We start from the raw sequence: 18,534 nt of genomic DNA, 5'->3' as shown, positions 1-18,534 counted from the left end.
CAGTGTACATGGCTTCAGCATAACTTCGTTTTAGTAATGTGATCTTTGCAAGAAAACCTTGCAACTGTTTTTGTTTTGACAATAATTGGGTGTAATTGCCTAGGAATTATGTTATGTACTTCAGTATATATACATTTAATTGTTTGTGTTAAACTTCTTAATTAAAAAGTATGTTTTTTTTCATATCCTGGAGAACCATTTCACTTAAGAATCACGGAATGCACATTAGGATATCAATTCTTTACAAATATGTCTCATGTATTTTTCACTGACGTGGTGCTCACTGCGAAACGAACAGTGTGTCTAATCTTATGTAATCTAATTTAGCCCACATGTGTCTTTTATTTTCATAACGGCGTTCGTTATCATCATCATCTACTACTGAAAGAAACGTGGGTAAAACTTTTCCTTTTAAATTAGATACACATTGGAATGCTCAAAATTTTGCATAAACTTCACCTGCTTCCTGTATGTAAATGCTGCATCTTGATATTCTAGTTTCAGTTTTTTGACAAATACGTTTTTATGTTTTCAAGCTATCACGGAATACGCACACAGAGAAGGAAAATGCCCTGAAGAGGATTTTCCTGTCTACGCCAAATGTAACTTGCAACGATGGATCTCCTGCAGGGTAAGAGCTATTCCTTTGCAAATGTAACTACCAACTTGTAGCTCAGATTTGTATATGAACAGTATAACTAAGTTAATTTTAATTTAAAAGAATTATTCTGTAATTTAGTAGTTCTTTGATGACCTGTACGAAAGAATTCAGTGGTATTGGTAGCTGTCAATAAGAACCATGTAGAAAGAATGGATATTAAAAGTGATTTGCAGCCGGCCGATGTGGTCGAGCGGTTCTAGGCGCTTCAGTCCGGCGCCGCGCGGCTGCTACGGTCTCAGGTTCGAATCCTGCCTCGGGCATGGATGTGTGTGATGTCCTTAGGTTAGTTAGGTTTAAGTAGTTCTAAGTCTAGGGGACTGATGACCTCAGATGTTAAGTCCCATAGTGCTTAGAGCCATTTGAACCGTTTGAAAAACGATTTGCCACATACATTCGGGCGATGCACATTGTAACAGCTGGTGTCAGTTTATCAAAAGTAAATTATTTCACTACTCTTTACACATCGGAAAATACTTTAACTCGGAAAAACCAGTCTCTGCCTTGAAGTTGTAAATGTGAAATGAGGGGTGCTAGAGAATGAAGTTTCAATAATTTGAGAGACTGTAGAGAATGAAATTTTGCAGTAAGGAGTCTCTACCGGGAACCGTCAAAGTTTCTACAGGCCTATGCACTTTCTGCGCAGTCGGTAAGCTTATTGAAACACCACAATACTGTTGGGTGGAATACATTTATTGACAACAGAGTACAGTGAAGTACCGTGAACCGAATCTGTGGTTTCACAACTGTATGGTAAATTATTAATGTGACGGCCATGAACTTTGTTACACAATGTGAAACGGCGAACCATGTTTTCTATGATTCCCTGTAAGATTTCGCGCTCCCCTTTTATGGTATCAGGCGCTCTGACGATGCGCTCAATAAGCTCAGGTATTTTTCCTACTGGGGTTGTGTATACAAGGGGCTTTACAAAATCCCACAGCATCCCCTTCCATTTACTTTCTGCTGAAGCCGTCTGTGAGATATGTCCTGGCTCGACGATAAAAGTACGCTGAAACACCAGCACTCTGAAACCACAAACGCACACAAATGCAAGGAAACGTCCTCCGGAAGTTCAAGCAAGGCTTTCTCCAGAAAGTTCAAATACCATGCATCATTCAAACGATCTGGTAAGATGTGTGGTCCAGCAAGATGAGCGTCAAGAATTACAGCCCAAATGTTATTGATCATCTCATCTGGTAACTTCTCGTACAAGTACGCGTGGATTTTCAATAGCCCATTGGTGGCTGTAGAAACTTTATTTCACATTTCCGGCTTTAGATTCCTTATATCAAAACGTTCCGAATTTCATACTCGGTAATGTACCATGTTTTTAAAATGTCATTCTGTAACACCCTGTATAGCTAGCCTAAGGAATCACCAACAATGGCCGTAGTGGTGCCAAGAATCAAATCAGTCGCCAGGTAAAACATTCCAATGAAATAACAACAACAGAGTCGTTATGAACCTTTATGCTGTTTACAAGAATATATATAATTTGGTCTTTGGTTCGAATTATAGTTCGCTCCTTTCTGTATGACGGACAGAAGATCAGGCGCGTCTGTACGGAGGTGTCCGTGGACTGCTGCGTCGGCTACGGGCCGCTTAGTGTGACGTCACTAACACTGCTGGGCGGCCTTGTTATCCCGGGGGTGTCGGTAGAACTGAGTATGGTGTCAGTGAGGCACGTGACCATAGTACCGTCTCAAGTGCTTTTGTTCCTCTGGTCGGCGAATTACGTTATCCGTGTGACGTCAGTGATTCCATCCATTTGACAGCGTTGCTAAGCAGCATCTCAGTTGTCGGAGGCGTCAATGGCAGCGGTGGTCTTAGGTTGTTCATCACGTTATCCGAAGACAGTGATATAGTACACTTTAACACTTATTATCATCTGTTTGTTCTAAGTACACTCATCTAATGAGGTGGTTCTGTTAAAATGTCGGACTAACATATGTGTGATTTCAAATTCAATGCAGATGAAAGTTACCTATTGTTAGTAGCTCTGCTTTGTGTGCTGGTGAAGTTTAATAGACTGTAGCACAATGAAGTTGCCAACGGCATGCAAGACCTCTCCCTATCATTGGCAAAAAAATTTTTGCCAATAATAGACAGGGATGCAAGTCAGAGAATGAATGGATATCACTGAGTTCCAATATGAAGGACGTAGAGAAATTAAGGGCAAAGTTTAAACTGACTGTAAATCGCGCTCTGGAGAAGAACGTGCCTATATGAAGATGGTATCTGTTCTTTCGGACATGTCCGAAAGAACAGATACCATCGGTGACCATGCAGCTCTCTTAGAATGAAATGATAATTAAATCAAGCTGGTGGAGGCTCTGTAATGGTGTGAGGTGTGTGCACGTAGAGTGATATGGAATCCCTAGGTACGACTCTGACAGGTCTCACGTACGTAAGCCTTCTGTCTGATCAGCTGCATCCATTCATGTCCATTGTGCATTCCGGTGGACTTGCGGAAATCCAGCAGGACTATGCGACACCCCACATGTCCCGAATTGCTACAGAGTGACTGCAGGAACACTCTTCTGAGTTTAAATACTTTCGCTGGCCACCAAACTCCCCAGTCATGAAGTCATGAACAGTGTTGAGCATATCTGGGATGCCTTGTAACGTGCTGTTCAGGAGAGATCTCCACACCCTCGTATTCATACTGATTTAGGGACAGCTCTGCAGGATTCATGGTGTCAGTTCCGTCCAGCACTACTTCAGACATTAGTCGAGTCCATGCCACGTCGTGTTGCAGCACTTTGCGTGCTCGCAGGGGTCCTACCGATATTAAGCAGGTGTACCAGTATCTTTGGCTCTTCTTTGTATCTGACAGGTAGCGAAGCAAGGTTTAAATCTAATTTAAAATTATTTCTCGTGGCTAACTCCTTCTATTAGATGGATGAAGTTTTACTTATAAAATGGTACCCAGTAAAAAAATTAAATTTTATATGTAGTTGCATGAGGAGGACTATAAAAAATAATGTGTTCATTAATGTTAACAAATGGCTTTGAGCACTATGGGACTTAATATTTGAGGTCATCAGTCCCCAGGAATTTAGAACTACTTAAACCTAACTAACCTAAGGACATCACACACATCCATGCCCGAGGCAGGATTCGAACCTGCGACCGTAGCGGTCGCGCGGTTCCAGACTGAAGCGGTTCTACCGCTCCGCCACACCGGCCGGCAACGTTAACACCAATAATGAATACACATCCTGTAAACGGACTCTTCCACATCATTTCCATCAAAGAATCGTTCTAATGATCAATGGCACATGTAACTAACTAACTAACTAACAACAGTAGTCTGTCCAGCCCCGGCGACGTATTGTGTGCCACCTTACCTGTGGCTTCTACCACTTCATCGTCGTCAATTTCCCGCAGCAGTATGGCCTCCACCTTTTGATCGAGCGTCCCAAAGAGCGGCTCAGTAACGCCTTGCAGGGCCGTCCTCTCGAGTTCTTCTTTGGTGTATAATCGGGTATAATGATCAACGAAGGCATTTGCCATGTCATATTGTGTCGTCAGATGTGTGCCGTCCTTTGTGTCTAGGGTATGCACTAGGGTTCTGCGGCGCCGCTTATGTTGATTAATGACATTGTGCATTGATGTACGTCCGTCTGTGACTTGGTCTAGTGTCCTCGCGCAGACTGCTGCTCCTTCCAGATGAGGACCCAAAATAGCAATGATTTCTGCCCTGGCTTATTGTACCAGCACTGTCCTTCGGGAGAGGGAAGCTGGTTGGTACAGCTTCGTAATATTGTGAAATACAAGTTTTAAAGTCTACAGTCTCCACGGTGAATGTTCGCGCCCCAATGCATTCAGTGCACGCCGTATCGCCGATTTGCTACATTTCAACTGTTACGGCGTCAAGTCAAGCGCCGGCACGCCAGTCGGGAACGATAGAGCAGAGATGGCTGTGAGAAGACGTCAGCCAATCGCACGCTAACTGGCCCCTCTCCAGGATGACAACGCAACAGCAATGGCCCCTATGTGAGGACATAAGCGCCGCGACAGACTGGCCGAGGCCGGTCGAATAGCAGCTTCAAGATTAGGCACTTGTGTAGCAGCGACTTAGGAATCGTTTATACTGAAGAAGTTTTGTTTACTTTGTAGGTCGCCCTTTGCTTGCTACACATCTATGTAATCACGAAGTTAAGTATTGTAATCCTTTCCATTTGTGATAAAACTAATTAATACGATTTGTTTGAATTCCTTGTCTAGCGATCCGAGAAAGCCGGTTTCCTAGACAGTCTATTTTGACGACTAGGCTATATTTAACACCAACTATCAACGTAATGTCGAATGGTGTATCCGTCGACGCCCATCACGAGATTGCCAAACTTCTTCGACAACTTGACGACACTCATTTTCCACAGGCCGCGGCTTCACCATACCTGCTGTCTTTGGAAGGCGATCGTGCAGCTATACAGGGTGTTACAAAAAGGTACGGCCAAACTTTCAGGAAACATTCCTCACACATAAAGAAAGAAAATATGTTATGTGGACATGTGTCCGGAAACGCTTACTTTCCATGTTAGAGCTCATTTTATTACTTCTCTTCAAATCACATTAATCATGGAATGGAAACACACAGCAACAGAACGTACCAGCGTGACTTCAAACACTTTGTTACGGGAAATGTTCAAAATGTCCTCCGTTAGCGAGGATACATGCATCCACCCTCCGTCGCATGGAATCCCTGATGCGCTGATGCAGCCCTGGAGAATGTCGTATTGTATCACAGCCGTCCACAATACGAGCACGAAGAGTCTCTACATTTGGTACCGGGGTTCCGTAGACAAGAGTTTTCAAATACCCCCATAAATGAAAGTCAAGAGGGTTGAGGTCAGGAGAGCGTGGAGGCCATGGAATTCGTCCGCCTCTACCAATCCATCGGTCACCGAATCTGTTGTTGAGAAGCGTACGAACACTTCGACTGAAATGTACAGGAGCTCCATCGTGCATGAACCACATGTTGTGTCGTACTTGTAAAGGCACATGTTCTAGCAGCACAGGTAGAGTATCCCGTATGAAATCATGATAACGTGCTCCATTGAGCGTGGGTGGAGAAACATGGGGCCCAATGAAGACATCACCAACAATGCCTGCCCAAACGTTCACAGAAAATCTGTGTTGATGACGTGATTGCACAGTTGCGTGCGTATTCTCGTCAGCCCACTCATGTTGATTCCATTGGGCCAACTGGCAGTGAATCGAGGAAGTACAGTACATACTGACGAAACTAAAATGAGCTCTAACATGGAAATTAAGCGTTTCCGGACACATGTCCACATAACATCTTTTCTTTATTTGTGTGTGAGGAATGTTTCCTGAAAGTTTGGCCGTACCTTTTTGTAACACCCTGTATACCATGTTATCAGTGAAGGCCGGTGGCCATAGTTGTGCGTCATGGATGTCATGTGGGAGGCGGCGCGTGACGTAGACGCGAGACACGATCGATGCAGCTCTCTGAGTGACCAGTTACGTATGTATGTCCGGTTCGGCCTCTATGAATGTGTTCCTACGAACCTACTAACTGCACATCTCGTACCAATGGTCTAATTTCTTGGCACGGGTTATAGCGTGGAAACTGATTCTTCGGCTCCAGCACACAATTGATGTCGCCGCCGAGTATGTGATGAGCGTGCCGTCCTAGAAAGAGCGGGGGCTATTTCGTCTGCTAAGAAGCGTTATAGTTATCTTCATTTGTCCGTGTCTGACGGCGCGTAAATGTTGATAAGCCGCACTCCAAGTGCTGTTACAGCCATTCCGCGTGCCGATGGTAGGTAGATGACGTTCTCCGCTACGATGCCTTCTTTAATCAGTAACGCTATGCCACTACCGATTTCTGAAGCTGGTGACGTCAAATTATCGTAACCATAGAGAGACGGGAATGCGTTGACGTACACTTCCTGTAAAAGAGCGATGCATATATCTGCAACATTAGCATATCTACGTAAATTCGTCGATTTATACTTCTTGTAAAAGAGCGATACTTATATCGTCTTTATACATTATCGTGTGGTATTAGTATTAATAGTTGTGATGCGGAACTCCTGTTGACGTCTTACGTGTTGTGGGGCTTGCATGTTGGGAGCACATTGTCCTTGTAGGTCTGGTCGCCGTTGGTGGAGCCAGTGAATAGACTATCGTCAGTTATAATGTGGCCGCTGTGGGGGTGTCGCCTCAGCCGTGATACCCGCGTTCCCCGACAGCTGGATTTCGTCACTGTCATCGGCCCAGTTCTGCCAAGACGAATCCTGTAGCCGGACCGTCTCAACCTCAGCTATTATGGCCATGTCTTCGTCTACTGTGCTGAGTTCTGGGACTTGCAGGGGATCTGCCTTAAAGGTCTCGCTGGTGTAGAGAAGGGCATCACATTCGGTGGTGTCACGTCGGTCGTCGTCGGAGACTCCTGCGTTCTCCACTGTGGTGTTGTCATCGTCTGCTTGTTCGCCTTCGTCTTCTCCCATATGAGCAAAGCAATCGTGCGAACGTGTGCGACGTCTTTTCTTTCCCCATTTTCGTAACCTCTTTTTGCGCTGTCATACGTCCGTATCCAAATCTAAATGCTGTTAGGAAGCCCAGTCGTCTTGGATGTCGGTACCACGAGCTGGCCGATCTCCATATTTCCCTCCGTTCGTGCGACACCGGACTACAGTTGCAGCTGCTCAGCGGGGGATTCCTCGCCTAACATCTTGGACGCTTTGTCGTACAACTGTATCGACTGTGGCATGGGATCGTCCGTCATTTGGTACTGTGGAACGTGCAAGGGGAATCCTGTAACTAATTATCGCTCTAGAGCCACCAATACGGAGGTAAGACGGGACATGTCGAGTAAACCCGATCCGAACTTGCCTCACCCCGTTAAGAACGGGATATGTCGTTGAAGTGGTCCATTTCTTCGGCGACATGGCTGACTATGCGTCCATATGGTCGTAAGGCATTGATCATGACGCCTAGTGTAACCTCGAAGGAAGTCCAGAAACTATAATAGTGCGGACGCTAAGTCCCGTGTGATCGATCGACACCATCCCCGCTTTGCCATCAGAATGTTTGAATTTTAGTCCATTCTTAGAGTGACGTCCAATTTTATCACGTACTGGGCCGTTGATCAATTTAAGGTAAACCACACAATTCGTAATAGAGAGGTGGATGGTGATTAGGTTCTGTGGATCTATGTTGATCTCTTCCCGTACGAATCGTTCGATTTCGAAAGCTTTGGGCCACGCGAATCCACTAGTAAAAGTAATCTTAATGGTTGACTGTCTGTACGAGTGAGCCATGTCGATTCTATAGCGTAGTTACTCGTGAGGACCGCAAGAGGTAAACAACCTTGCGCGCGCAACGTTCCGTGGCTGACGTAAATAAGCGTTCTTGCCGCTTCACTGCTGGCTGCGAACTACCACTCAGATTTCTCACATATCCACAAGGAAAGGGGCCAATGTGCACGGAGGAACAGCATCCTTTCCCAGGGGCGACTGAATCAGCAATGCCATACGGCATTTATATTTTTTACAGTGCTTGCGTCCGACCCAGTTTCAATTATGGCGATCCGGAACATTTGCTAATTTGATGGTGGTGGCTTCCTGGAGAAATATGATGTGACCGAATAATAGGTCTGACATGCTGCAAGCTGCACAGATGAGTGGCTGGTCTTCGTAAGTAATTAAGCCCTGTAGCCACCAACAGGGAGATAAGAGAAATAATTGTTTCTTTATCCAGTAAAACTTGATGTAAGCGGAAAGCGCGTAGTTCAGCAATCTGCCCAAATCGTACAAGTATTTCAGTCCCGACGCATTCAGTACACTTTTATATGCTAATTTTTTTGTATAAAGTGGAACGTGCCTAAAGCGGAAACGGAATGCAAATTTTAAGACTTAATTAATAATTAATCGTATAATGCGGAGAAGAACTTACACAGTACTTCTGTATTACAGTATATATTAGTTATTGATGACTCTACAAGGACAGTACTTTTAACATAAACTCTGCACAGCCCTGACATTGCTGTTAAGCGGCACAAAACCAAGAAAAGAGGTTCGGCTCATCGCGGCGCTGCGGGGGTGGACAGCAAACCGCGCCGCCCTGACCAACAACGAACAAGTTCCACGCAGTCTCGGTACATCAAAGGAATTGGTTCGTTTGTGAGCGCTCTGTTTGTCGGCGTTTCTCGTTTTCCATTGTTACTGAGGACCTCGGGAGCACGCTGGAACATTGTTTGTTGCTCATGTAAGAACGCACTGCTGAAATTGCACAGTGAAAGACGTGTGTGTTGTTCCGTTAAACAATGGTTTTACCTGGCAAGGTCAAGCATTCAAAATGCACTACCTGCGGTTTATTTTCTGCCAGTTTTAGTTGACTAGTAGTACTTTAAGTCATGATGTCGGAGAAAAAGTATGTGCCGCTAACACTTAACGAAAAGATTAAGGTAATCGAGGCGAGTGAGAAAAACAAGCACTCTGTGCGCGAAATAATGTTGCGTTTCAAATGCAATAAAACACAAATTTATGATTCTTTAAGAAACAAGGATAAGAAACGGAATGAATAGATGAAAGTGAACGGGCAAATGAAAAGCAAGACGAAAAGGACGGGGAATGAAAAAATTAACGAGATAGTGTAGGAATGGTTCGTAAAAGCGCGGGCAAAAAACTTATCGCTGTTTGGACCCATCTTATAGAGTGAGGCTCTGAACGTCGCTAAAGTGCCTGTAAAGATTCCAAGCTAGGCATAACATCATGTGGAATGAAATTTGTGGGGAAACTAAGACATGCAGGAAAGTGTAGCAACAGAATGGGAGACAATACTGTACAATCTAATAGCGAACTATGACTCGAAAGACACGTTCAGTGCCAATGAAACGTGACTGTTTGATCGCGCACTGCCTTTGAGGCTCTAGCAACTCGAGATGAAAAGTGCACCGGTGGCAGGCATGGGTGTATGTTTTCGTCCTTAGGATGATTTAGGTTAAGTAGTGTGTAAGCTTAGGGACTGATGACCTTAGCAGTTAAGTCCCATAAGATTTCACACACCTTTTTTTTTTTTTTTTTTTTTTTTTTTTTGCACCGGTGGAAAATTGTCAAAGGAAAGACTCATTATACTGCTGTGTGGAAACAGGTTTGGTGAAATGGAGAAGCCACTGGTGACTAGAAAGCCGGCAAAACTACGTTGTTTCAAAAACATAGATGTCAGTAAGCTTCCGGTCAAAGTAGTAAAAAGGCATGGAGGGTGAATGGTCTTATGGAAGAATGGCTGGGCTCCTTTAATAGCAAAATGAAAAAAAAGGAAATCAGCAAGTTCTCCTTTTCCTGGACAATGCAAACTGCCACCAGAAACTCAAGTTATCAAGCGTGAAACTGGCTTGTGATTCCTAAATTTATCCAGGCGTATTTTATAACGAAATAAATCTCAGGTGAACAGCCTGGTATGAGTGTGCATAGGACACAATATTTCGGCAATCGACCATGTTGCCATCATCAGGTACGCTAATGTACATCAGCGCATCTGATGATGGCAACGTGGTCGATTGCCGAAATATTGTGTCCTATGCACATTCATACCAGGCTGTTCTCCCGAGATTTATTTCGTCGTGAAACTGGCTTGTTTAAGCTGAGTTCAACCAGCTTCACACAATCCATGGACTAGGGATTATTTACACATTCAAATCGCATTATAGGCGATTATTGATGCAGTCGATCTTAGTGTTGAGAAAACACAAAGTACATTTGCTTTTGCACGGTCAGTTTCTGTCCTGGATGCAGTAAATTAGATTGGCTTGACAGTAAGGAAATAAAGCCCGTGACTGTTACCAAGTGCTTCAACAAAACGGGATTTAGAGGTCAAGGACAAGACGCTTCGATGGCCGGAGCTCAAGAAAATGCAGCAGCAGTTGCTGAATTAATTAAAATAAGAAACATTTCATGTAGCGCAGATGACTACATTCGAACTGATGACTTGGCAGTTCACTCCACTTTTACTTCATCAACAAATGTAATAGAAATCCGCAGCACAGAAAATGATCAGGAAGAAATAAAAGAAGAAGAAGGAGAGGAGCAAAATAGTGTCCCTAGAGAAAGTAATATTCCTGAAGAAGCTGTTGAATTGACGGGAATAATATATACGTATATGTACATACAACATAAAAGAATTTAAAGTTATAGTAAAAATACAGAAATGACGCATTATTTATTAATTAATGTAATAGTCTAATGTTCTGCTGTACAAAATACAGTAAATGAACGTCTGCTGTGCGGGAATTAAGATACTTAAATACTTGCATAACTACAAATTTATACTTTTGTTCATGTTGCCTGACAAATTTTATGTAGCCTAGTGAGTTTTGTGTAATCGTGAAACTTGTACAATTTGGAAAATTATTTTAGCTCCATGCAATTACATTTTGAACAAGTTTTACTGTATATTCATTTTAACAATTTGTTGCTTATCCACTTTTCTTGCTGAACCAGTAACGTGGATCCATAAGAATTGTATCGTTTGGAATTTGCAGAGCGAGGTGGGGCAGTGCTAAGTCACTGGACTCGCTTTCGGGAGGATGGCCACAAAACTCCTGTGCAGCCGTCCAGATTGAAAAGGACGCGACAGAGTTCCTTCTACCAACCTTCCCCAGTCAGAAAGTACCTCATCTTTAAGGACCTCGTTGCTGATTGTACTTTCTTTTCTCGTTTTTAATTTCAAAAGGTAGATTATGTGTTTTTACAGTTCGTAGACAAAGGGCACGGATGCTTTATAAGATTACTCCGTGCACGTTGTGTCATTCGCGAAGCCTTCTACACAATAGGGCGTTTCGCAATGTTTTGACGATTTCAAATTTGCATAACAAACAAACTAATCGCGAAACAAAGTTGAACATTTTACACAAGGTACAACATTTATTGAAGTTTACTTATGAAATACCACATCAGACAAAAGAAGTCGCCCTAACAAAGGAATCACCTTCAAAGCGGGCCAGGTATCCAATTAGTGAAGGAATTAGCATATTTCATTAAAATAAAAGCGGTAATAGAGACAAAGTTAGTGAACTGCTTATAGATGTTGCCTCTGATATCATTGATATATCAGAGCACCGCTTAAAAATTTTGACAATTCAGAGGCTTCCTTTACCGGTATACAGATTAGCTGGCTGTTTTTCAAGGAGTTCACTGCGCAGCGAGAGAGTGGCCATGAACGTAAGAAACAGTATTCTATTTGAGTCCATAGACATGTCACGGCACTGCACTGAACATATATTTGAATGTTGCACGGGTGCAGTTGAATTTAGTGAAACTAAACTTCTAATTATTGTTGTTTATAGGTCCCCTAACTCTGACTTTAGAGCATTTCTGCTCAAGCTAGAGAGGGTTCTTGTTTCACTTTGTAGGAAGTACCAAAAATTAGTTATATGTAGTGACATCAACATTAATTTTGTATGTGATTGTGCAACAAAAAGGATGTTGGAAGATCTCCTAAATTTATATGAGATGATGCAGATTGTGTTTTTTTCAGTCAGAGTGCAAGGGAACAGTAGCACACCCATAGACAATATTTTTATTCATTCTTCATTTCTAGGTGGGCATTCTGTTAGTAAAAGGGTGAATGGCCTTTTAAACCATGAGGCACAAATTTTAATACTAAAAGGTTTTTGTACTCAAACAAATGTTATATATAATTACAAACTATGTAGCGAAAGCTAATCCAACGGCAACAGAGAATTTTTGAAACCTAGTTAAGGGACAAAAGTGACAGGATGCTTATATTTCCGATAACATAGATGACAAACATACGGTAGTGTTTACCTTAACACATTTCTCATGCTCTTTGAAAGTTTCTTTCCATTAGAATGTTCTAAACAGGTTACTAGCAGTGAAAGTCGGCCGGGGTGGTTGACCAGTGGGATAAGGATATTATGTAGAACGGGAATTATATCAAAACGTTAGAAGTAGTCACAATCGAACTAGAGTAACCCATCACAAACAATACTGTAAGGTGCTTAAGAAGTTATTAGGAAGGCAAAGAGTATGTGTTACACAAGCAGAATAGCTAATTCACGGGATAAAATTAAAACCATATGGTCAGTCGTGAAGGAAGTGTCTGGTCAGCAGCACAGAGTCAACGATGTAAAGTCAGTTAGTAGTAAAAATATTTCTGTTTCTAATAAGTCAGATAAATGTACAGTATCACTTTCTGAGAATTGCTGGTGAATTAAATAAAAATTTAGTTTCTCTTGGAAAATGCCTTTCCGAGGCTGATGTCCGAAACACTCCTCTGTATTATTGACAAGGGGGAGATTGAGTCAACAATTAAATCATTGGAGACTAAGGACTCTCATGGATACGATGGACTAAAGTAGTAATGTAGGAAATTTTAGATCTATTTCTATGCCATCAGTGTTTGCTACAGTTATTGAAAAGACTGTGTATGTAAGGATAATTTATCATTTTATTTCACATAATTTGCTGTCAAATGTACAATTCACTTTTAGAGGTGGTTTAACAACTGAAAATGCTATATTCTCTTTTCCCTGTGAGGTACTGGATGGATTAAACAAAAGGTTTCGAATGCTAGGCATCCTTTTTTTTATTTTACTAATCCGTTTGATTGTGTTGATCACATAATATAGCTCCAGAAGTTGAACGGTTATGGAATACGGGGAGTAGGTCACAATTGGTTCACCTCTTACTTTAACAACAGACAGCAGTAGGTCATTATCCACAGTGTTGAAAGTGGGTATGGTGTGGTGTCTGAGTGGGCGCAGTCAAATGATCAGTGCTGGGGCCGCTCTTGTGCCTTATTTATATAAATGATATGCTCTCTAGTATTACAGGTGATTCAAAATATTTCTGTTTGCTGATGACACTAGGTTGACAGTAATGGATGTTGGGTGCAACATTGGCACTGTTTCAAATAGTGCAGTTCATGACGTAAGTTCATGGCTTGCAGAAAATAAACTAACGCTAAATCACAGGCAGACTCAGTTTTTACATTTTCTACGACACAATTCAACTAAACCCTACGTTTTAATTCCACAGAAGGGGTATACGATTAGTGAAACTGAATAGTTCAAATTTCTAGGTGTTCAGAAAGATAGTAAACTATCGTGGAAAGCCCACGTTCAGAATCTTGTTCAAAGGCTTAATGCTGCCATTTCTATTATTCGAACGGCATCGGAAGTAAGTGACAGTTCGATACGAAAAAGTACTCTACTTTGCTTATTTTTATTTGCTTGTGACGTATGGTATTATATTTTGGGGTAACTCTTCCCATTCTCAAAGTATATTTTTGTCTCCGAAGCGTGCGGTTCGGGCAATAAGTGGTGTAAGTTCGTGAATCTCTTGTCGACCCGTGTTCACTAGCTGGGTATTCTGAAATTGGCCTCTCAATGTAGTGATTCTTTACTGTCGTTTCTTGTTAACAATAGCCGGCTGGGGTGGCCGAGCGGTTCTAGGCGCTACAGTCTGGAACCGCGCGACCGCTACGGTCGCAGGTTCGAATCGTGCCTCGGGCACGGATGTGTGTGATGTCCTTGGGTTAGCTAGGTTTAAGTAGTTCTAAGTTCTAGGGGACTGATGGCCTCACAAGTTAAGTCCCATAGTGCTCAGAGCCATTTGAACCATTTTTTTTGTTAACAATATCGGTTTATTCACAAGAATTGTCAGCTTTCACTTAGTTAATACTAGGCAGAAATCCAATCTGCATTTATATCACACTTCCTCGACCCTTGTGCAGAAAGGTGTGCAGTATACTGCTGCATACATTTTAAGTAAGTTACCACATGAATTCAGAACTCTTAGTAGTACTCCACGTGCTTTCAGATCGAGACTGAAGAGTTTCCTTATGGGCCACTCCTGTTCTGTCGAGGAGTTCCTTGAAAAATTAAGGTGATTCCTGTGTTAAATTGTCGATTGTGTTTATATAGACTTACGGCTTTTTTAGTTCATAGACGTTTTATCTGTTATTAGTTTTATGTTGTAGTTTCATGTACTGACACGTTCCATGAATTTGGTGATTTGCTCCTCAGTTTGGGCCTATGGAACTAGCCGTGTACAATACGTAAAAAAGCAAATGACGACCATTGGCGGCAACGAAATATTTGAGGCGTTTCGCCCTGTTATTGAACTCATCTTTCGCAATTGCTGAAGGAATTCTAGAAATTTCATTGTGAATTCGATCTTTTAAATGTTGTAAGCTTCTCGGACGGTCGGAGTACACTCTTGCCCGCAAATAACCTCATAGGTAAAAGTTTGGCACAGTTAAATGACGCGAGCGAGGCGACCATTCTACACAAGGGAGTCTGAAAATGATGCGGTAACCGAAAGCATCACGAAGAACTTGCAAGGTCTTGTTAGATATGTGGCATGTCGCGCCGTCGTAGTGGAACAAAGTTTTCGTAACGAACGACGAGGGCTTGCTTGTAAATTGCTACGCACACGTTCGATGTTCTCCAGAGTGGCAGTTTTACGGAAGTTTCGTAACCAATTCAATATTATTCCACGAGCAGGAATAGAATAATGCAGCTGAATCTTCAAATGCTTACAAAAGGCCCGTTTGCACGCGCACGACAGATTCACCTTAGCGAAAATAGTACCGCCGGCCGCTGTGGCCTGGCGGCTCTACGCGCTTCAGTCCGAAACCGCGCTGCTGCTATGGTCGCAGTTTCGAATCCTGCCTCGGGGATGGATGTGTGTGATGTCCTTAGGTTAGTTAGGTTTAAGTAGTTCTAAGTTCTAGGGGACTGATGACCACAGCAGTTAAGTCCCATAGTGCTCAGAGCTATTTGAACCAATTGAACATTTTTGAAAATAGCACCCCACCGCGAACGCAAGATGATGTTCTGATCAGTGCGACATGATTACTGACCTGTATATGGGATGAAAATTCACACTCCGAACTACTAATAGACGGCACCACCATGACTGTAACTTGTTTTTTGGGCGCGTTGTCCAAATTTGAAATCGTGTAAAAATTATGAACCACTCTGTGCATATCACTCGGGCACATGTCACGTCGCGTACCGAAGAACAAGTGTTCCGTTGAAGCCGTTAAAGACCTTTATTGAAAGGTTTACAAAATGCATCATCAGGTGATTTGTACATCGGAGGAATAACATACTTAATCTTCGGAATAACAAATATTTTAAAAAATTTAAAAATGTTTTGAAAATAAGTGATCGTATAACCACATAAGGCCGTTAGGAATATCACACTTACACCATCTCTTAAATCTTTGTAGTCTTCAGAATAAACAGTTGTTGTCAAGTCCCACAGTCCATCGTGAAAACATTAAAAATAACTAAATTGCTGTAAAGCGCTGGTCCAAGTTAAAATAATAGGGACCGGAAAGCAATCTATAAAATAAGGACATACCTCAGTGACTATGAAAAACGGAAGAAATCGGAAAAAAACTGTTGGCGCCTGAAGAACATACGAATAAACAAAGTCAAATAAACGTACCTCAACTTCAAGTAGGAAACAGAAAAAAAAAGCAAGGCTGAACACACACCTTATCCGTTGGCTGGTCAGGGAGGTAACGCGCCGTCGAACTGAGCTAAACTTGTATAATAGGTGTGAAAGGAATGGAAAGGAAACGATATTGGAAGGAGATAGGAAGGAAATAACGACTTGTAGCCGCACAGGAATTACGGCAGTGCATCGGCAAGAGTTGAAAATTTGTGCTGGACCGCGACTCGAACCCGGATTCTTTTGTTCTCTAGAACAATTGCCTTTGCCGATTTTTTTTTAACATGAATAAAGTAAATGACAATCCAGTCACGGCTGGGAATGAAAATGAAGTTATCATCTGCATCACAATCCCTGCAGCACGCGGTGTTGCATCATAAACCTGGCAGAAAGCCATTTAATCTTCACCATTTCTGCCATTGTGGGCGGCATATATTTCTCCTGCGTCGACCATTCGAAGGACCATTATCTGAGGCGGTTTCGGTGTTTACCATCGTTGTGGTTTTTTTTCCCACGTTAACATAATCCAGTCATAACTGGCGCCAACAGGTAGGGACCAGTTTTCTTCTCAGTGTGCTATATGTCAATATAATTGAACCGCACAGTACTGTCTCTAGTCGTTCTGCTGCAGGAGTCTTCTCATTTCTGGGACACCCCAGCTGTCGGGCGGATTGTGAAAAAAACTTCCTAAAAAATTGGTAAAGTAAGTCCTGTATTTCCTATGACTCCGTATGAGCTCGTGTTGTTCTTGTAGCCGACTCGGCCACCTGGACACGCATTCAGTCACACCCAAATTCCCAACTTCCCGCTCGCCGCACCGCAACGACCCCCGCCCATTAACCTTGTACTCACAGATTTCTGATTGCCGTAGGAGTTCGGACGGTGGTTGTGCATCCGCACTGAAACCTTTTTATCAAACATCCGTTGCGCCCATATAATTACAAACACTGACGGAAAAAATCGCAACACCAAAAACTAGTTAACGTAGAGTAATGAAAGTTCGGGAATGCATATTTCAGTGATTATCATTGCCAGATCTTAGGTTAGTGTAACCGCGAGAGCACCTTTGCAAATGTGAAATGCTGGTTCATTAATAACAAGTGTAACCCCCCGAATTCTGCACGCGAGCATACTAACGTGTGTGCATTGTGATGTACAGGTGCCGGATGTCAGTTTGTGTGATAGAGTTCCATGCCTGTTGCACTGTGTATGTCAATATCAGGGACGGTTAACGCTGGAGTTGTGGTCCTATGATGGCAAATATATGCTCCATTCCAGACAGATCCGCTGATGGAGGAGGCCAAGGCAACATGTCGACACTCTGTACAACATGTTGGGTTACAACAGCAATATGTGGGCGACTGTTATCCTGTTGGAAAACACCTCTTAGAATGCTATTCATGAATGGTAGCACAACAGGTCGAATCACCAGACTGACGTACAAATTTGCAGACAGTATGCGTGGGATAACCACGAGGGTGTTCCTGCTGTCATACGAAATAGCACTCCAGACCATAACACCAAGTGTACCTCCAGACTGTCTAGCAAGCAAGACAGGCTGATTGCAGGCCCTCAACTGACCCCCTAACGCAAACACGAACATCACTATGGCCGAGGCAGAACCGGCTTTCATCACAAAACACATCAGACCTCCACTCCGCCTTCCAATGATCTATCGCTCGTCACCAGTGAAGTCGGAAATGGCGGTGGTTTAGGGTCAGTGGAATGAACGCTACAGATCGTCTGCCTCGGAGCCGTCTTTGAAGTGACCGATTTGTAACAGTTCGTTGTGTCACTAAGGTGCCAACTTCTACTCAGATTGCTGCTGCAGATGCAGTACGATGCGCCGGAGCCATAGGCCGAGCACGATAGTCTTTCCTCTCGGTATTGTCACGTGGTCGTCCGGAGCCCGGTCACGTGACCACCGCTGGCAGCAATCAGGCCGAGCACGATAGTCTTTCCTCTCGGTATTGTCACGTGGTCGTCCGGAGCCCGGTCACGTGACCACCGCTGGCAGCAATCATGTAGAGTGGTTACATTCCTGCCAAGTTTTTCTGCAATGTCGCCGAAGGAACATCCAGCTTCTCGTATCCCTATTACATGACCTCGTTCAAAGTCAGTGAGGTCTGATAATGGCTTCCTTGTCGTCTTAAAGGCATCCTTGACTAAAATCAATTCACTACGTCCAGTCTCAAAGGTAACTCAGCGCTCACGACCTTCACAGCTTGTACTCAAAGCAAACTTGATTTTCATACTCATAGGGCTGCTACTAGCACCACTCTTATGCGACTGGATCGAAATTTGAGTCGATATCTTCCTTCAGATGTAGAAACACGTCTGCCAACTTTCGATTATGTCGCGCAACTCCTTCTTGATGTTGTAATTTTTTTTCCGTCAATGTATAAAGGTGGT

The 18,534-nt window shown here is 43.0% G+C and overlaps 1 protein-coding gene across 1 annotated transcript in view; it reads left to right on the top strand.

Moving 5' to 3' along the window:
• The window catches only part of LOC124723127 (palmitoleoyl-protein carboxylesterase NOTUM), a 235,440-nt gene that overhangs the window by 65,763 nt on the left and 151,143 nt on the right, over positions 1-18,534 (top strand). The window contains 1 exon segment of the mRNA XM_047248314.1: positions 537-631. Within this exon segment, the coding sequence (XP_047104270.1) occupies positions 537-631 (95 nt within the window).

The sequence above is a fragment of the Schistocerca piceifrons genome, chromosome X (assembly GCF_021461385.2).
Source record: "Schistocerca piceifrons isolate TAMUIC-IGC-003096 chromosome X, iqSchPice1.1, whole genome shotgun sequence".
Classification (NCBI taxonomy): Eukaryota; Metazoa; Arthropoda; class Insecta; order Orthoptera; family Acrididae; genus Schistocerca; species Schistocerca piceifrons.
The sequence above is the reverse complement of the archived record's forward strand: the minus strand, read 5'-3'. Positions and strand labels throughout refer to the sequence as shown.